The 21319-nt window shown below is 49.0% G+C and overlaps 1 protein-coding gene across 2 annotated transcripts in view; it reads right to left on the bottom strand.

Moving 5' to 3' along the window:
- The window catches only part of dock6 (dedicator of cytokinesis 6), a 116992-nt gene that overhangs the window by 53144 nt on the left and 42529 nt on the right, over positions 1–21319 (bottom strand). Inside the window, exons 15-24 of one of the 2 annotated variants that reach the window (XM_083779469.1) lie at positions 20814–20931; positions 18697–18767; positions 17162–17300; positions 16317–16418; positions 15764–15850; positions 13793–14024; positions 12639–12803; positions 4731–4906; positions 2019–2120; positions 82–177 (exon numbers count right to left, since the gene is read on the bottom strand). In XM_083779469.1, coding sequence (XP_083635595.1) covers positions 82–177; positions 2019–2120; positions 4731–4906; positions 12639–12803; positions 13793–14024; positions 15764–15850; positions 16317–16418; positions 17162–17300; positions 18697–18767; positions 20814–20931 — 1288 coding nt within the window. Of the gene's footprint in view, positions 1–81; positions 178–1103; positions 1191–2018; positions 2121–4730; positions 4907–12638; positions 12804–13792; positions 14025–15763; positions 15851–16316; positions 16419–17161; positions 17301–18696; positions 18768–20813; positions 20932–21319 lie in introns of both variants that reach the window. The other variant, XM_083779470.1, reaches the window with a different exon arrangement.

Below are 21319 nucleotides of genomic sequence, written 5' to 3'. Positions count from 1 at the left end.
TGAGCAACTTAATGCAAGTGGATGGGAGGAGAACTGGGGTGTCTTCTCTATAGATATATATACTCTATGGTTACTACTGACCATGAGCTGGAAGAAGAACCAGGCCTGCTGCAGGGCGGCCTCTCTCACGGCACTGGTGCTGACCACCCACTGCAGGGCCAGCTCCTCATGGAGCAGCTACGCAGGGACCAGCACACACACACACACACACACACACACACACACACACACACACACACACACACACACACACACACACACACACACACACACACACACACACACACACACACACACACACACACACACACACACACACACACACACACACACACACACACACACACACACACACACACACAGGAAAAAACACACACAAACTATGTTCATTCTCAGTTTACACCAGGAAAACAACTTGTGGTAGGACTAAAGGTCATTACACACTGGCGAATTAGCGATGCGAATAAGCGATCTGAAAATGCGAAATATTGCATGTTGCAGTTCGCCTGCGAATCTCTGCAAAATACGACACCAGAGCGAACAAATAAAAGCGAAAACGGTCGCATTTTCGCACATTCGCACATTCGCCACTGATGTGGAAGCTTGCATGGACTTCAATTGTTTCTTTTTAAATTCGAATTATTCGCACGAATATATCGCGTCGCCAATTCGCCAGTGTGTAATGACCTTTAGACTCCGCTGCACTGACTACACCATTATAAGATTAAAGACTGGCTCCATTTGCTCCATTGAACTGTAATTGTGGTGCGTGGAGATTGATTTGCTCAACACCAACAACTCATTGGAATGAATGGGTCTGTCCTTAATTTACATGAAAACGTTTGGAGATCAAAACAAAGTTTTTTCAAACTATGGACTGTGAAATAGTAAAGAACAAAGGGGGCTTTAACACTGGCCATAAATTCCAGTAATGAAAAGGGAACGGTTAACACTTTATATGTTATGCTGAATCCTACATAAGAAACCAAGTTCAAAGACTTCAATAACAAACGACCACACACACGTATAAATGGAAAAATGATGGACAACAATGAATGTTAAGACAATGTGTTAGTATGTTTTAGTGTTTATGCCAGGTTTACCTTCTTGGCAATCTGCCTTGTGGGAACTGAACAGAAGCTGGAGCTGTCCAGAAAGGCAGACATGCGATTGCAGCCGCGCTCACTTGCCTGACATGGAGTGGTGGTGAGGGTGGACAACACAGAGATGAGGACGACAAACAGGATGTGAGGAAAGCATGGAGAAGAGATGGCTGCGCATGGCCAGAGAACGCCTTCCTTCCTTTACAAACAAAAAGCTGCCATTTCTCCCAGTAAATCTATCGTCAGTCAAACTCAACTTCTTCACAGTTTGTTCATTTCTACCCGCCGCGTTCTTATTTTGGGCCATGTCATAGCGAAAACACTTTCAAGGAGCAGCTCTATAATCTCACAATCTCTTGTGACCTTGTAGATCTGCTTAAACATGTTCAATGTAAGTATACAATAGGGCTTAAGTGGTTGACTCAGAGTTTAACCCAGAGTTAAATTATCACGCAAGATTTCTCTGCTGTGTTCAATGGGTTACTAGGAAAATGACCTAATCTTGCACTTGCGACTGACGGACAGCTTTGACCCCACTGGTTTAATGTCTCTCCCCAGTGGGATAGAAGCGGTGCGCCAATTTCCTCAAGGCTTTAACCAAAGCTAAATAGAGCTTGAAAGGATGATCTCTGAAGAATGCACATAAACAGACAGACAAGACAGACAGACAGAGAGAGGACAGTGTGGGTCAGAGACACAGACAGGCAGTGGCAGACGGTGACACCCAGATTCAACCCCTGAGAATGGAGGAGACAGTCAGGCAGAGGCGGGCGCAGTGGGAGGATGGTGGTGGTGATGTGGGACTGAGTGATTCTGGGATGGGGGAAAAAAGACCACGAGGGGTGAAGTTGAGTGCACTGTACAGGGACGGGAGGGAGGGAGGGGGGAGGGGAGGGTAGAGGGGCGGTTTGGCACCTGCTTGAGCTCACAGCTGGAGTTGGGGTTCCGACGTAGCACAGCCCGGGAGCCCCCGGGGGCGTAAGCAGAGTTTACCCAGGAGTGGGAGCGATCTATCCCCTGCCATCACAGCCACCAGACAGACAGAAACACACACGCACGCACGCACGCACGCGCACAGACCAAGAGCAGCGACAGGCGGGGAGGAAGAGAGGGAAAGAAGGGAGATCACGATAAGGACAGATTAATGGAACAAGAGGACAGGGAGGGAGGAGTAGAGAGTAGACAATAAACTAAAAGAACAGTGGAGGGGGGGGGGGGGAAGGAAACACAACAGACAGAGGCAACACAGCGTGATTTGGATAATTGGCATCAGTAGTGCAATTAATTGTTGGTACAGAAGTTCATACGCAGTTAACTCCAGAGTTCTAAAGGTAAAAACTAAATACCTGTGAGAAGTTGGAACCTGTTGAAAATAACACCTGCACAGCCAAACCCAGTGGATTTTACTACAGTATACGTAGGTATGCACATGGTCAACAACATCAATCTATTAAATAACACCTGCACAGCCAAATCCAGTGGATTTGACTACAGTATACGTAGGTATGCACATGGTCAACATCACAACACAGGACAAAAGATAGAGGCTGCACAATGCAACATTTAGCACTATATTGACTGATTTATACTTTGCTGCGTATAAATCAAAAGTTAAAACACAAAAACACAAGCTTGCTCTGACGTCTCACTATTCCACTGTCAAAAACAAATAAGCAGGCAATTCTGCTGACACGAGTGATGCTCTGGCTAAAGCAGTGGTTCTCATCAACCTGTGGGTCAGGTCCGGACGGTCAGGACCCCACATCATTTAAAACCATCTAAACCAGTGGTTCTCATCAACCTGTGGGTCAGGTCCGGACGGTCAGGACCCCACATCATTTTGGGGGTCCCCAGAGGACAGTAAAGTGACAATGTAGTAAGGACCTTTTTAATACCTAAAATAAAAAGATAAGAAATGTAAAGACCATTACTGCATCAAAAGTAATCAACCAGAATATACTATTAAAAACTGTCACGGGTTGTGACAGATCATGACAATAAACAAAAGGTTTTGGGCCGATCAAATTAGAAAGAAGAAAATAAAAGGCAGGGTACAACACTTTTTGTTTTGTTTTTCTTCTTACTAATTATTTGATCGTCCCAAAACATTGTGTTTATGGTCATGATTTGTCACAACTCGAGTTGGCTTTGTCCGCGGCTTTGTTTAACGTCTTTAAATAAATACTTTTTGAAAAGCCTATGGGGAAAGTTAATGCCTATGGGGAAAGTTAAAGCCTATGGGGAAAGTTAAAGCCTATGGGGAAAGTTAAAGCCTATGGGGAAAGTTAAAGCCTATGGGGAAAGTTAAAGCCTATGAGGAAAGTTAAAGCCTATGGGGAAAGTTAAAGCCTATGGGGAAAGTTAAAGCCTATGGGGAAAGTTAAAGCCTATGGGGAAAGTTAAAGCCTATGGGGAAAGTTAAAGCCTATGAGGAAAGTTAAAGCCTATGGGGAAAGTTAAAGCCTATGGGGAAAGTTAATGCGGAATTATTTCCTGGGCCACTAGTCGTTCTGAAAGGGGGCGGGACTGCGATCTATGGAAACGAGTCAAACTAAATGTAATAACTCAACAGGCGTTCCCCAGTTCAAATAGGATTATTTTGGGGGGTTGTGCTCAGCCTGAAAAGGCTGAGAACCACTGTGCTAAACCAGTGGTTTGGGGGTCCTTGAGGGGGTTCCAGGTGGTCCCCAAGCTAAATGATAGAGACTTGGAAACCAAATGGACCCTTATGGGTTCATTTGGTTTCATTTTACACTCTCAAGAGTTAAATTATTGTTAAACATCTGCATTACTTAAGTTAATTTGCAAGAAGAGAATGTAGAAGATTGTTATTTTGATTAGCCTGTTATCTCTCCTATGGTACCAACATCAATACAGCATGGAATTGTGGACATTAGGGTCTGCAAGGCTGAATCACATAAAATGGTGGTCCGTGGCTCAAATGCCAAAAAAAAGAATGGGCCTTGTTGAGCTGGGACTCGATTAAAAGAAATAATCTAATTAATCAGAGGCTTTGCGATGAAATTAATCTAGATTAATCGCATTTTAATCGCATATCAATATTCAACCCGAGAACAGCGAGAAACCTTTTTTTTTAATGTTTTTTTGGTATCCCAGTGAATCAATGAATAGTGACTACAGGATGCCACTCATTTTCAACATTTTACTGTCATTAATATACCTGTTGTGGAAATAATAATAAAAGTCACCCCATTCTGTGTTGCCTAGAACTGGAGGTCTGAAAAAAATTAGTAACAGTAACAAGTACATCTCAGTGACATCACAAAGCTGTACTTACTTCATATTGTTACTGTTTTTTGTCAGACCTCCAGTTCTAGGCAACACAAAATGGGGTGACTTTTTATTATTTCCAGTTTTCAGTACTATAGAAAAGCGCCCAGTGAGAAACGTTCCGCGGTGAAAAAAAAGGTGTGATTAATTTATCTGTAGTTAATCGCGATTCATTTTTCTGTAGTTAATTAATCTAAATTAATCGCAATTAGTCCCGGCCCTAGGGCCTTGATATGAAAAGGGTTGAGAACCACTGTGCTAAACAACTACAATATACCCATGCACGCATGCGGTCACCATGCATGCATGCGGTCACCAAGGAGAGGTCCAGCCCACCTTGCTCCCTATGATGCGCTGCACCTCCTCATCAGGAGAAGCAGGCGAGGAGGTTGCCAGGTCAGGGTTGGAGTTGCTGATGCTCTTGGAGCGGGCCAGGTGCAGGCTGCTGGGCCGGGCCGTCGCACGCGATAACGTAGCATACTGGATGGGCATGTCATAGGCTGGGCTCCCGGCTAGACAGTTAAAGAGGGACGGAGATATTCATGAGACAGTTGGTACACTTCGTCTACACCAGGGGTGGGAAACTGTGACGATGGAGAGGGCCACTATATTTCCACACTCACTCCAGAGGCCCACATTGCATATTACCGTCTACAAGCTCAAAAACGCACTGCACTGCGACACGTTTTGAGCTTGTAGATAGTTAAAAAATATTGCTATTTTTTTCTATATTTGAATTGCAATCCTGATTTTCCTTTTTTTTCTATTTTTGAATTGCAATCCTGACAAGGAACATTTTTATTTAATTTCAAATGCAATTAGTTAGTCATGTTAACTTTATGAACTAAATACAAATACACTGGACATAAAGAAAAGACAAGAACATTTTAATACTAGTCATTAAAGCTGCTATAAGAAATATTATCTCAAAATATTAATGATTCATTTAATTTAGTCTCTGTGACACATCTAGGGGCCGTAATCTGCATTCAAGCTTTGTCATTTGTCGAAAACATACCCGGTCGCAGTGACTAACCAATCAGGAAGCAGACAGGCAAATCGACCAATGACAATTGCTGGCTGTCTGAATACCAAAAAATAAAAAAAATAAAAAGGTCATTAAAATGTTGACATATTATTGCTTATAGCAGCTTTAAGCTACATATAAGTAATTAAAGCAGGTCGTGTTTGCATGTTTGGAAATGTAACAGCTGAAAACAATAATAATATATTAGACTGACCAGTAGGGGTCAGCAGAGACTAAATTGGAAGAAAATAAATACAATTATTGGAAGAATGAATAGATAAATAGTGTGTGTGTGTGTGTGTGTGTGTGTGTGTGTGTTCCTTTTTTTAGTGGAGTGACATGCAGCAAAGGTTGTGGAGATCAGGATTGGAAGCCGTCAACACAGCATTAGCAGCCCCTAGGTGCCCAGATGTCTAGGCCAGTCGTCCATGTCTACATAGATACAAATACTGACAACTGGTCAAGTATTGAGTTTGACACTAAAAAAAGAAATACAAAAGAATTGACGCTCAACGCAAATTTAAAACAGCCTGATCTGGTAATGATTAGAAAACGATACAGATATCTATTTTTGCAGGCTTATTATTATAATTTTTTTAATATTCTGTTTATTTTTCACAAAATACACAGAACACCCGTCTTTTGCAGGCTTATTGTAGCTAACTAACAGCTATTTCTCGGATGATCGACCGTTCATGTCAGTTGCCAAGGCAGCGGTTTATAAACCTGACATTCACAAAGGCTGGACCGTTCAGGGAAGCCGTGTTATATTGTTTACCACCCCGAAACGCTCCATAAACGGGGATGTGAGGAACCGTCCAAACACAATTACAGGACATTAAAACGCTCCCTAAACGGGGATGTGAGGAACCGTCCAAACACAATTACAGGACATTAAAACGGTCCCTAAACGGGGGATGTGAGGAACCGTCCAAACACAATTACAGGACATTAAAACGCTCCATAAACGGGGATGTGAGGAACCGTCCAAACACAATTACAGGACATTAAAACGGTCCCTAAACGGGGGATGTGAGGAACCGTCCAAACACAATTACAGGACATTAAAACGGTCTATAAACGGGGATGTGAGGAACCGTCCAAACACAATTACAGGACATTAAAACGGTCCCTAAACGGGGGATGTGAGGAACCGTCCAAACACAATTACAGGACATTAAAACGGTCCCTAAACGGGGGATGTGAGGAACCGTCCAAACACAATTACATGACATTAAAACGCTCCATAAACGGGGGATGTGAGGAACCGTCCAAACACAATTACAGGACATTAAAACGCTCCATAAACGGGGATGTGAGGAACCGTCCAAACACAATTACAGGACATTAAAACGGTCCCTAAACGGGGATGTGAGGAACCGTCCAAACACAATTACATGACATTAAAACGCTCCCTAAACGGGGGATGTGAGGAACCGTCCAAACACAATTACAGGACATTAAAACGGTCTATAAACGGGGATGTGAGGAACCGTCCAAACACAATTACAGGACATTAAAACGGTCCCTAAACGGGGATGTGAGGAACCGTCCAAACACAATTACAGGACATTAAAACGCTCCATAAACGGGGATGTGAGGAACCGTCCAAACACAATTACAGGACATTAAAACGGTCCCTAAACGGGGGATGTGAGGAACCGTCCAAACACAATTACATGACATTAAAACGGTCCCTAAACGGGGATGTGAGGAACCGTCCAAACACAATTACAGGACATTAAAACGCTCCCTAAACGGGGATGTGAGGAACCGTCCAAACACAATTACAGGACATTAAAACGCTCCCTAAACGGGGGATGTGAGGAACCGTCCAAACGGTCCCTAAACGGGGGATGTGAGGAACCGTCCAAACACAATTACAGGACATTAAAACGGTCCATAAACGGGATGTGAGGAACCGTCCAAACACAATTACAGGACATTAAAACGGTCCCTAAACGGGGATGTGAGGAACCGTCCAAACACAATTACAGGACATTAAAACGGTCCCTAAACGGGGGATGTGAGGAACCGTCCAAACACAATTACATGACATCTCATGAAATTGAGTTGTAGAGTGATCTGCGGTAAAGGTTTCAGCTATGGGGTGACTCACCATGTTTCGGCGGTGGGCGGGTGGATGTATGACTCACCATGGGGGTGTGTGGGGGGCTCGGCGGTGGGCAGGTGGATGTATGACTCACCATGGGGGTGTGTGGGGGGCTCGGGGGTGGGCAGGTGGATGTACTCACCATGGGGGTGTGTGGGGGGCTCGGGGGTGGGCAGGTGGATGTACTCACCATGGGGGTGTGTGGGGGGCTCGGCGGTGGGCAGGTGGATGTATGACTCACCATGGGGGTGTGTGGGGGGCTCGGGGGTGGATGTATGTAGACTCACCATGGGGGTGTGTGGGGGGCTCGGGGGTGGGCAGGTGGATGTAGACTCACCATGGGGGTGTGTGGGGGGCTCGGGGGTGGATGTATGTAGACTCACCATGGGGGTGTGTGGGGGGCTCGGGGGTGGGCAGGTGGATGTAGACTCACCATGGGGGTGTGTGGGGGGCTCGGGGGTGGGCAGGTGGATGTAGACTCACCATGGGGGTGTGTGGGGGGCTCGGCGGTGGACAGGTGGATGTAGACTCACCATGGGGGTGTGTGGGGGGCTCGGGGTGGGCAGGTGGATGTAGACTCACCATGGGGGTGTGTGGGGGGCTCGGGGGTGGGCGGGTGTATGTAGACTCACCATGGGGGTGTGTGGGGGGCTCGGGGGTGGACAGGTGTATGTAGACTCACCATGGGGGTGTGTGGGGGGCTCGGGGGTGGGCAGGTGGATGTAGACTCACCATGGGGGTGTGTGGGGGGCTCGGGGGTGGGCGGGTGTATGTAGACTCACCATGGGGGTGTGTGGGGGGCTCGGGGGTGGACAGGTGGATGTAGACTCACCATGGGGGTGTGTGGGGGGCTCGGGGGTGGGCAGGTGGATGTAGACTCACCATGGGGGTGTGTGGGGGGCTCGGGGGTGGGCAGGTGGATGTAGACTCACCATGGGGGTGTGTGGGGGGCTCGGGGGTGGACAGGTGGATGTACTCACCATGGGGGTGTGTGGGGGGCTCGGGGGTGGGCAGGTGGATGTAGACTCACCATGGGGGTGTGTGGGGGGCTCGGGGGTGGACAGGTGGATGTAGACTCACCATGGGGGTGTGTGGGGGGCTCTGGGGTGGACAGGTGGATGTACTCACCATGGGGGTGTGTGGGGGGCTCGGGGGTGGGCAGGTGGATGTAGACTCACCATGGGGGTGTGTGGGGGGCTCGGGGGTGGACAGGTGGATGTAGACTCACCATGGGGGTGTGTGGGGGGCTCGGGGGTGGACAGGTGGATGTAGACTCACCATGGGGGTGTGTGGGGGGCTCGGGGGTGGACAGGTGGATGTACTCACCATGGGGGTGTGTGGGGGGCTCGGGGGTGGGCAGGTGGATGTAGACTCACCATGGGGGTGTGTGGGGGGCTCGGGGGTGGACAGGTGGATGTAGACTCACCATGGGGGTGTGTGGGGGGCTCGGGGGTGGGCAGGTGGATGTAGACTCACCATGGGGGTGTGTGGGGGGCTCGGGGGTGGACAGGTGGATGTAGACTCACCATGGGGGTGTGTGGGGGGCTCGGGGGTGGACAGGTGGATGTAGACTCACCATGGGGGTGTGTGGGGGGCTCGGGGGTGGACAGGTGGATGTAGACTCACCATGGGGGTGTGTGGGGGGCTCGGGGGTGGACAGGTGGATGTAGACTCACCATGGGGGTGTGTGGGGGGCTCGGGGGTGGACAGGTGGATGTACTCACCATGGGGGTGTGTGGGGGGCTCGGGGGTGGGCAGGTGGATGTAGACTCACCATGGGGGTGTGTGGGGGGCTCGGGGGTGGACAGGTGGATGTACTCACCATGGGGGTGTGTGGGGGGCTCGGGGGTGGACAGGTGGATGTAGACTCACCATGGGGGTGTGTGGGGGGCTCGGGGGTGGACAGGTGGATGTACTCACCATGGGGGTGTGTGGGGGGCTCGGCGGTGGACAGGTGGATGTAGACTCACCATGGGGGTGTGTGGGGGGCTCGGCGGTGGGCAGGTGGATGTAGACTCACCATGGGGGTGTGTGGGGGGCTCGGGGGTGGGCAGGTGGATGTAGACTCACCATGGGGGTGTGTGGGGGGCTCGGGGGTGGACAGGTGGATGTAGACTCACCATGGGGGTGTGTGGGGGGCTCTGCGGTGGGCAGGTGGATGTAGACTCACCATGGGGGTGTGTGGGGGGCTCGGCGGTGGACAGGTGGATGTAGACTCACCATGGGGGTGTGTGGGGGGCTCGGGGGTGGGCGGGTGTATGTAGACTCACCATGGGGGTGTGTGGGGGGCTCGGGGGTGGACAGGTGGATGTAGACTCACCATGGGGGTGTGTGGGGGGCTCGGGGGTGGGCAGGTGGATGTAGACTCACCATGGGGGTGTGTGGGGGGCTCGGGGGTGGGCGGGTGTATGTAGACTCACCATGGGGGTGTGTGGGGGGCTCGGGGGTGGACAGGTGGATGTAGACTCACCATGGGGGTGTGTGGGGGGCTCGGGGGTGGGCAGGTGGATGTAGACTCACCATGGGGGTGTGTGGGGGGCTCGGGGGTGGGCAGGTGGATGTAGACTCACCATGGGGGTGTGTGGGGGGCTCGGGGGTGGACAGGTGGATGTACTCACCATGGGGGTGTGTGGGGGGCTCGGGGGTGGGCAGGTGGATGTAGACTCACCATGGGGGTGTGTGGGGGGCTCGGGGGTGGACAGGTGGATGTAGACTCACCATGGGGGTGTGTGGGGGGCTCTGGGGTGGACAGGTGGATGTACTCACCATGGGGGTGTGTGGGGGGCTCGGGGGTGGGCAGGTGGATGTAGACTCACCATGGGGGTGTGTGGGGGGCTCGGGGGTGGACAGGTGGATGTAGACTCACCATGGGGGTGTGTGGGGGGCTCGGGGGTGGACAGGTGGATGTAGACTCACCATGGGGGTGTGTGGGGGGCTCGGGGGTGGACAGGTGGATGTACTCACCATGGGGGTGTGTGGGGGGCTCGGGGGTGGGCAGGTGGATGTAGACTCACCATGGGGGTGTGTGGGGGGCTCGGGGGTGGACAGGTGGATGTAGACTCACCATGGGGGTGTGTGGGGGGCTCGGGGGTGGGCAGGTGGATGTAGACTCACCATGGGGGTGTGTGGGGGGCTCGGGGGTGGACAGGTGGATGTAGACTCACCATGGGGGTGTGTGGGGGGCTCGGGGGTGGACAGGTGGATGTAGACTCACCATGGGGGTGTGTGGGGGGCTCGGGGGTGGACAGGTGGATGTAGACTCACCATGGGGGTGTGTGGGGGGCTCGGGGGTGGACAGGTGGATGTAGACTCACCATGGGGGTGTGTGGGGGGCTCGGGGGTGGACAGGTGGATGTACTCACCATGGGGGTGTGTGGGGGGCTCGGGGGTGGGCAGGTGGATGTAGACTCACCATGGGGGTGTGTGGGGGGCTCGGGGGTGGACAGGTGGATGTACTCACCATGGGGGTGTGTGGGGGGCTCGGGGGTGGACAGGTGGATGTAGACTCACCATGGGGGTGTGTGGGGGGCTCGGGGGTGGACAGGTGGATGTACTCACCATGGGGGTGTGTGGGGGGCTCGGCGGTGGACAGGTGGATGTAGACTCACCATGGGGGTGTGTGGGGGGCTCGGCGGTGGGCAGGTGGATGTAGACTCACCATGGGGGTGTGTGGGGGGCTCGGGGGTGGGCAGGTGGATGTAGACTCACCATGGGGGTGTGTGGGGGGCTCGGGGGTGGACAGGTGGATGTAGACTCACCATGGGGGTGTGTGGGGGGCTCTGCGGTGGGCAGGTGGATGTAGACTCACCATGGGGGTGTGTGGGGGGCTCGGGGGTGGACAGGTGGATGTAGACTCACCATGGGGGTGTGTGGGGGGCTCTGGGGTGGACAGGTGGATGTAGACTCACCATGGGGGTGTGTGGGGGGCTCGGCGGTGGACAGGTGGATGTAGACTCACCATGGGGGTGTGTGGGGGGCTCGGCGGTGGGCAGGTGGATGTAGACTCACCATGGGGGTGTGTGGGGGGCTCGGCGGTGGGCAGGTGGATGTAGACTCACCATGGGGGTGTGTGGGGGGCTCGGCGGTGGGCAGGTGGATGTAGACTCACCATGGGGGTGTGTGGGGGGCTCGGGGGTGGACAGGTGGATGTAGACTCACCATGGGGGTGTGTGGGGGGCTCGGCGGTGGGCAGGTGGATGTAGACTCACCATGGGGGTGTGTGGGGGGCTCGGGGGTGGACAGGTGGATGTAGACTCACCATGGGGGTGTGTGGGGGGCTCTGGGGTGGGCAGGTGGATGTACTCACCATGGGGGTGTGTGGGGGGCTCGGCGGTGGGCAGGTGGATGTAGACTCACCATGGGGGTGTGTGGGGGGCTCGGGGGTGGACAGGTGGATGTAGACTCACCATGGGGGTGTGTGGGGGGCTCTGGGGTGGACAGGTGGATGTAGACTCACCATGGGGGTGTGTGGGGGGCTCGGCGGTGGACAGGTGGATGTAGACTCACCATGGGGGTGTGTGGGGGGCTCGGCGGTGGGCAGGTGGATGTAGACTCACCATGGGGGTGTGTGGGGGGCTCGGCGGTGGGCAGGTGGATGTAGACTCACCATGGGGGTGTGTGGGGGGCTCGGCGGTGGGCAGGTGGATGTAGACTCACCATGGGGGTGTGTGGGGGGCTCGGGGGTGGACAGGTGGATGTAGACTCACCATGGGGGTGTGTGGGGGGCTCTGGGGTGGGCAGGTGGATGTACTCACCATGGGGGTGTGTGGGGGGCTCGGCGGTGGGCAGGTGGATGTAGACTCACCATGGGGGTGTGTGGGGGGCTCGGGGGTGGACAGGTGGATGTAGACTCACCATGGGGGTGTGTGGGGGGCTCGGGGGTGGACAGGTGGATGTAGACTCACCATGGGGGTGTGTGGGGGGCTCGGGGGTGGGCAGGTGGATGTAGACTCACCATGGGGGTGTGTGGGGGGCTCGGGGGTGGGCAGGTGGATGTAGACTCACCATGGGGGTGTGTGGGGGGCTCGGCGGTGGGCAGGTGGATGTAGACTCACCATGGGGGTGTGTGGGGGGCTCGGCGGTGGGCAGGTGGATGTAGACTCACCATGGGGGTGTGTGGGGGGCTCGGCGGTGGGCAGGTGGAAGCAGTAGTGTATGTAGGAGGCCAGCAGGTTGTTGCGGCCGTGCTGGTCCTGGTTCCCCTCCAGGTTCTTGTGGATCTGGTTGACCAACAGGGAAATGGCCTCGAAGGCTGCCCGGCCCAGGTTCACTGCAGCGTGTGAGTATATATAGGCCCGTCACAATTATTAGTATTACATAATCGCCCAATCGCAATTATTTGAGATAATCGTCACAATCGTGTTCATGTTGAAACGTTTTCATGCCTTTTCAAACATTCTACAAAAGTAGCCGAAATAGCTGATCTACAAGCTTACAACACGTCAGTTGTCGTGTGTCAGTAATTTCGTGTCCGTAATTTGTAATCCTTAATCTGTAATCTGCCCTGTGCAATTTGTGATTATGAAGCCTAAAAACTTTTTCTTTTAAATACAACTACCGTAATTTCCGGACTATAAGCCGCGGCTTTTTACCCATGATTTGAACCCTGCGGCTTATACAACGGTGCGGCTAATCTATGGATTTTTACAGCAAACGCAGAGCCATCTCAGGCTCTGAGCTAACGTAGCTGCGGCTTATAGTCCGGTGCGGTTTATAGTCCGGTGCGGCTTGTATATGGGATTTTCCCTAAATTTGGCTGGTGCGGCTTATATTCAGGTGCGGCTTATAGTCCGGAAATTACGGTAAGTTGTATTTGTGTTTTTTTGGCATTGAAAATTGGAACAAATTATGTTCAATGTAAAAAAAAAAACATTGAAATTCTTTGTGACAATTATATTAATGGTCAACTTAAATGTGTAATAATGGTAGCCCTATGTGAGAGGGGAGCTAATCAAGTCTGCCGAGATCCCTCGTTTGTACCGTTCGTTAAGCCATTCTGAACGGGGACCCATTTTGGTGTCAGCATCATGTTATGCTTTAAGCTATTGAAAAATAGCAGATCTACAAGCTCATATCGCGCCACCGAGTGGCGCGATACGAGCTTGTAGGTCTGCTATTTTTTGAAAAATCGAAGAACGACTGACATTTCTAGAATCTGATCTCAGGTCAGAATGGGTTCATCAGACCAGTGTGTGTCCGGCGGAAACCTCGTATGAATCTGATCTCAGGTCAGAATGGGTTAATGAAGGCCTCGCTCACCGATTTGCCCGGAGATGACGGGCGGGTAGACGATGAGGAGGACGAGCTTGGTGAGCAGCTGGTGGAGGAAGCGCACGCACGTGTCCAGCAGCGCCCCCCGCAGGCCCGCCATGCTGGCCTTCAGCTCGCCCTCCACGTTGGCCTCCGTGATGATGACGTCCTTCAGACGGTACGGGAACGAGTACTGCTCCAGGACGTGCACCAGCGTGAAGAACTTGTCCAGGTGAGGATCCTAATGGAAATATAGATTAACAGATTCTGTACATAGGACGTCTGAGAACGTCATAAGGACCCCGAAATATTAGTACTATTGACGTGTGAGGACGTCCTAGCGACGTCCCAGCGACGCGGGGCAAGATAAGAATATTCAGAATTTTTCCTTTTTTTTTTTTTTGGCATTTCGCTTTTCGCTTGCCGTATGCTAACGCTCAGTGCAACTATTAGCTTGTCATTGACTCCCATGTTAGCGCGGCGGAAAGAATGACTCGTATCTCCTAATCCAAGGCGCTCTCCGCGGTGATGAATGGATCGATATGCTGGCGCTTCAATTCTGCTCCTCATCCGTCTCTCCCGCAAAATATGAACGTTTTTTGGAGCATAAAACAATATATTAAGATGATCGGGGATGTGAGGTCCCTTTGTAAAGTCAACTTTTTTAGGCAAGTGTTTCCTGTTTCATGGCTTTCAAAGTAAAAGCGATCAGACAACTCTGGCACTCTATAGCCTTTATTTTGAAGGCACTTCCTGTACTAAATGTGTTAAAGAACCAGTAATAAGTGAGAGAACATAAAGTAATATAACCAGTGCTCCTCCAGAACGTACACCAGCGTGAAGAACTTGTCCAGCTGAGGATCCTACGGTGGCGCAAACATTACAATGTTTAAAAAATAAATGAGAGGAACTTCATTCAAAAAGGGAAATATGAACTAACGCCAACCCTTTCCAAACAGGCTCTCCCTTATAGCTCAACAGCATACGTGGGGAATCTGAAGTCATATCCCATCGTTTGACATGAAATCTTATGCCGAAGCTCCACTGCAGCCATCTGGCGTCCGCCAGCGCTGCGTCATCGGAGTGAACGTTTCCTTTTTAATCAATGAAGGGTACTCCACCTTTCACATATTCACCACGGCAATGCAATGCAACGCACTCAGTGGAGCACCGGCCTTACAGGAAAACATTTTCAAAAAGGTCTCGTCTCTCTCTGTACCCGAGTGTGAACAGTCTCTCTCTGTACCTGAGTGTGAACAGTCTCTCTCTGTACCTGAGTGTGAACAGTCTCTCTGTACCCGAGTGTGAACAGTCTCTCTCTGTACCTGAGTGTGAACAGTCTCTCTCTGTACCTGAGTGTGAACAGTCTCTCTCTGTACCTGAGTGTGAACAGTCTCTCTCTGTACCTGAGTGTGAACAGTCTCTCTCTGTACCTGAGTGTGAACAGTCTCTCTCTGTACCTGAGTGTGAACAGTCTCTCTCTGTACCTGAGTGTGAACAGTCTCTCTGTACCTGAGTGTGAACAGTCTCTCTCTGTACCTGAGTGTGAACAGTCTCTCTCTGTACCTGAGTGTGAACAGTCTCTCTCTGTACCTGAGTGTGAACAGTCTCTCTCTGTACCTGAGTGTGAACAGTCTCTCTCTGTACCTGAGTGTGAACAGTCTCTCTCTGTACCTGAGTGTGAACATCTCTCTCTGTACCTGAGTGTGAACAGTCTCTCTGTACCTGAGTGTGAACATCTCTCTCTGTACCTGAGTGTGAACAGTCTCTCTGTACCTGAGTGTGAACAGTCTCTCTGTACCTGAGTGTGAACAGTCTCTCTGTACCTGAGTGTGAACAGTCTCTCTCTGTACCTGAGTGTGAACAGTCTCTCTGTACCTGAGTGTGAACAGTCTCTCTGTACCTGAGTGTGAACAGTCTCTCTGTACCTGAGTGTGAACAGTCTCTCTGTACCTGAGTGTGAACAGTCTCTCTCTGTACCTGAGTGTGAACAGAGGACGCTGCCGTCACCTCCACGTTAAACACAGCCTTGTGATTATCCACCCACTTCATGCCAGGGAGCTGAACCTGGAATGGAGACACACAGACATTCAACACCGTCACACTCTGAATGGAGACACAGACATTCAACACCGTCACACTCTGAATGGAGACACACAGACATTCAACACCGTCACACTCTGAATGGAGACACACAGACATTCAACACCGTCACACTCTGAATGGAGACACACAGACATTCAACACCGTCACACTCTGAATGGAGACACACAGACATTCAACACCGTCACACTCTGAATGGAGACACACAGACATTCAACACCGTCACACTCTGAATGGAGACACACAGACATTCAACACCGTCACACTCTGAATGGAGACACACAGACATTCAACACCGTCACAAACAAACAGAGACCATTATGAGTCACGCACGCTCACACACAGTCACACACTCAGGGGTGAGGACGTGCACACACACACACACACACACACACATCAGGGGTGAGGACGTGCACATGCACACACTCACATCAGGGGTGAGGACGGAGTAGCTGGGTGGAGGCTTCTCCACAGAGACAGGCAGGCTGAAGGATCCGGTGCGTAGTCGACCATGCTGCATCAGAGGAATCCACTGTGGAGGGAAGGAACCAAGGAAACAAAGAAAGGATGTCTTTAACCTCTGGCCATGCAACATTTTGGAAATGTATAAATGGGAGTCAGGATGTGGGTGGCGGTATTGAATCTAGCCCCTCTCGAGGGCGATGGCAACAGTAGTGTACTTACAGTAGGACTAGGCAATTAACCAAATATATGTAATATGTAACGAATCCACACAAAAAGGTTCTAATATAGACAGTTGTAATAGATTTCTTAACTCTTTTACCAGTCACCAGTTTAGGCTTTGAGTGCCAATTCTCCCATTATAAAGAAATAATTTGTAATTATATTATGCATGTAATGTGCATGTCATCACCTGTACACCAGATTAGAGGAATTTTCTAAATATGGATGAAAAAATATATATATATTTTTAAGAATATAAAAAAAAAGGCATCCAGTACTTAATTGGCAATTAGACGTCTTGACATTTATGGCTACTAAACAGTTTAATATCACCTAAATTGGTTAGTCTTATTGACTAACCACTTGTATTATACTTTGTTGTACAATGGCAGCGTGCAAATATAGTGAAAATAGCCTACATTTAAAAGAAGATGAATGGTTTTAAATGGTGGTCGTATCATGTGGCCCAGCAGGCATAACTCACAGTGTAGATGAATGGTTTTAAATGGTGGTCGTATCATGAGGCCCAGCAGGCAGAACTCACAGTGTAGATGAATGGTTTTAAATGGTGGCCCAGCAGGCATAACTCACAGTGTAGCCCACCGGGGCCTCCAGGGGGGTGTTCTGTTTGGGCTGGCAGCTGATGTGATAGAAGGTGAACAGCAGGTGGTGGTTGTCTGTCAGGTTGGCAGGAATCTTCATCTTCATCTCCTCGTAGAACTCTGGAGACCTGGTTAGACGGGAGAGGAGACAGTGCTGATCTGACAGGGGGAAACAGCTCGGGAAGTCTTAAACACCATGGCTGCTCAGTTCTCAAACTGTTTCATGTCAAGGAAACCTAAATTGATGTTTTTTGGCAGCAGATATTTTTTGTAGAGACGTCATAAGAGAGGATTCTTAAAACTTATTGTTTGTTTGTTTGGAATGTTTTAGAATTCTTCAAAAATAGCAGATCTACGTGAGATGTTGTGAGCTTGTAGATCGGCTATATGTTTGAATAGCCCAAGTATAATAAGGGAATCTTCAAAGATACCCTTTTATTATATGCACTTTTGTCCTACGCACCCGTCACTAACCTTTTGAGGTGTGCTGTGCATCAGTCTTTTTCTAAAATAGAGATAAAGTATAAATATAGGGTAAAAGTGGTTACATTGACTTTGATGCCATGCAAACTAATAGGTCTCCACCAGGTGGAAAGCATGGGGAGAGAGTATGATTTGCCGTCTGTCTGTGAGCAGCTAATCTCCGGCACCGTTAACCTGGTCGATGCCAAATTTTGCACACACACTCCCTGGATGCCAACGATGAACCTCTGCCCCAAATTTTCCAGAACGGCCTTTTTTATATTACTCTTCCAGATTCTGTCCAAAGATCGTTACACACCATCTCTATAGAGCGTCGCAGTCCCTCCCCCTTTCAGAACAACGAGTGGCCCAGGAAACTAATCCCAATGCATTTTCCCCATAGGCTTTTCTTAAAGTATTTATTTAAAGACGGTTACGCCGCGGACAAAGCCAACTCGGATCGTGACAAATCATGACAATGAACACAATGTTTTGGGCCGATCAAATAATTTATAAGAAGAAAAACAAAACAAATAATGTTGTCTCCTGCCTTTATTTTCTTCTTTCTAATGATTTGATTGGCCCAAAATATTGTGTTCATTGTCATGATTTGGAACGATCCGAGTTGGCTTTGTCCGCGGCGTAACCGTCTTTAAATAAATACTTTAAGAAAAGCCTATGGGCAAAATGCATAGGGATTCATTTCCTGGGCCACTCGTCGTTCTGAAAGGGGGTGGGACACTGGGACTGCGACGCTCTATAGTCATGTGTTCAAGATGGATCTGCCCGATATTTCAAATTCCATCGAAATTGGCTAACATTGGCCTTCAACGTATGCAGGATTGGCCCTTTGGAAACAAAAAGCCTCAAATCATGAATCATGAAATGTTGGAGGAGTGAGGACGTTCTCAAGCTAAAGGAGGATAAGACAGAAGTTCCCATAATCGGTTCTAGTGAGCAGAAATAATAATAAGCAGACTTGGCAACCTGGCTGTAGAAAGTAACAGTACAGTAAAGAACTTGGGGGTCATTATTTATTCTGAATTGAAGTAAGAGCCTTACTTGTCATGGTAGATGACAGGAGTGTAGGCCTCTCTCATGAACTCTGCACAGCTGGACTTCCCGAAGATGACCTGTTGTGACGACATAATTTATACCGGTTATATTAGTGGTTATATAATCACCAGAGGGGGCTCTCTATTGCAGTTTTTTACAATGGCTATCAATCTGTTTTTCTGTAGGGTTAGGGTTGTCTGTGGGCTATATAATTAATCTCTTGTTCCTTTGAAAATGCTCGAACCTTTACACACAAGCTCAACCAAGATGAAAACAATGGATATTTACTGCCAAATATACAAATGCTGTCAAACCCTGTCAGAACAGAACTCTCTCAGAAGTTCATGTTCTAAACGTAACGTACAGTATAGGCTACAGTTGAAGTGTAACAACCGTTCACATTGTAGACTGAAACACTAATATATGTCCTGTATTCTTGTCCATTGGTATTGTGAATAGCTGTTTTAACCCATTCTGAACGGGCACCCATTTTGGTGTCAGCATCATGTTATGCTTTAGCTATTGAAAAATAGCAGATCTACAAGCTCATATCGCGCCACCGAGTGGCGCGATACGAGCTTGTAGGTCTGCTATTTTTGAAAAATCGAAGAGCGACTGACATTTTTAGAATCTGATCTCAGGTCAGAATGGGTTCATCAGACCAGTGTGTTGTCCAGTGGAAACCTCGTATGAATCTGATCTCAGGTCAGAATGGGTTAAGGTATGCAAATAGACCAATCACAGCCGAGTACTGCCAGGGTGGGAAAAGCATGTCAAAAGATTCTTCTCATAGTGCATTGTCAGAGAAGAAGATATGCGGTGTGATGTGGATGAGAACATGTGACATACGCAGAAGATTAGGAGAGGACATTTTTTTTATTCAATGCATTTTTCTGTTTGTATATTTCGTATTTCCCCCCCCACACAATGGTGAAAAAATATTGCATATTTTTGTTCTCTTTCATTAATTTCAGATTGCAAATAAAGCAATTAATGCAGTAATTCTGTGACTGTGTCTTCTCTTTTGCAAACTGTACATTGTATAAAGAGACACTGAGATGTGTTTGTTTGGTTTGTTCAATGAGATTGAACAAACCACTGTAGGGGAGACACACACATCATGACATCTGTTATTCAACAGCCAAACTTGGCTGAATTCACTTAAGGTACAACCATCAAAACACAATTGTATTCTATTTGTTGTCCTTTTCTTTCACTCTCCCTGATACAACTAAAGCCTGATTTACAGTATTAGTGAGCGCACTATGGTGTCGCTCACTAATACTGTAAATCGTATCCGCGATGCCTTGTGAGCTTGTAGATCTGCTATTTTCAGCATGGCTCAGGAAGGACATAGATTTGAGCATGTTAATGCTGAAGAGAGGACATCATGTTTCAGGCCCAGGGCTGTCCTGTGTTAGGTGGGGATGCCATTGTCCTGAGTCAGTACTGCTGCGTGATGTTGTGGAGCGTGTGAACGCATGGAATAAAGCTAAATTAAATCTCATCGACATGACTGAAAGTTTATTAATGACGTTTAGGTATTATCATTCTTTGTTGCTGCTGTTCCACATAACAGCCAACCATTTGAAGAAAACACAGATTGAGGCTTTAAACCTTTGCCTTAATCACATCCATAGAGTCATAGACACATTTATGTCTATGGAAGATGCTTCTAAAATCATGTATTCTGTTTCTAGTTGATCAGTTAAAATACTCGTAATAATCTTAAAATAACTAAGGCTAATCTTCAAAATAACTAACAAACGAAAATAGCCAATCTATGAGCGACGTGCTGCCATAGAAGACATGCTGGCTTCTATGGAATCCAAATGACTGAAATCAGTCTTGGCGCCTGAGAACTTTAACCCATTCTGAACGGGCACCCATTTTGGTGTCGGCATCATGTCATGCTTTAGCTATTGAAAAATAGCAGATCTACAAGCTCATATCGCGCCACCGAGTGGCGCGATACGAGCTTGTAGGTCTGCTATTTTTTGAAAAATCGAAGAGCGACTGACATTTTTTAGAATCTGATCTCAGGTCAGAATGGGTTCATCAGACCAGTGTGTGTCCAGTCGGAAACCTCGTATGAATCTGATCTCAGGTCAGAAGGGACTCACCGGCATGGCCAGGCTGCTGTCCTCCCCTGCCATGAACTGCACCTTCACAGCGATGTTCCTCACTGAGCCCTGGCGACTGCTGAAGTTCAGACTTTGTGGATACACGTACAGGATGTTCCTGAGCAGGACAGAGAACCACACAGAGGGCAAAGTAAGGAGGAGAACAAGGTGACAAACTGGAAGACTGTTATGCCATTACACAAACGTGGAGGAAGATATGTACTTTATTTGTTTGGTGGCCATTGTGGCCAACATTTTCACTCGGAACTAAAAAATCCACAAAACAATGGTTTGTACTGGCTCAACTGGATAACCTACCAGCCATAGTCATATTTCACTGGAAAGAATGTAGTTGTTTAATCTGGTATCAGGAATATAAGAAGTTGAACATATATTACAGTTGCTCGACACCCTATATGAATAATATAAACAAAATCCAGAGGGTCACATCACACATATTTAGAATATAATGTTAACTGGCAAGACATCCTGTTTCAGCATAACAG

Source organism: Protomyctophum parallelum (genome assembly GCF_964188405.1).
Source record: "Protomyctophum parallelum genome assembly, chromosome: 13".
In the NCBI taxonomy this organism is placed as follows: Eukaryota; Metazoa; Chordata; class Actinopteri; order Myctophiformes; family Myctophidae; genus Protomyctophum; species Protomyctophum parallelum.
The sequence above is the reverse complement of the archived record's forward strand: the minus strand, read 5'-3'. Positions and strand labels throughout refer to the sequence as shown.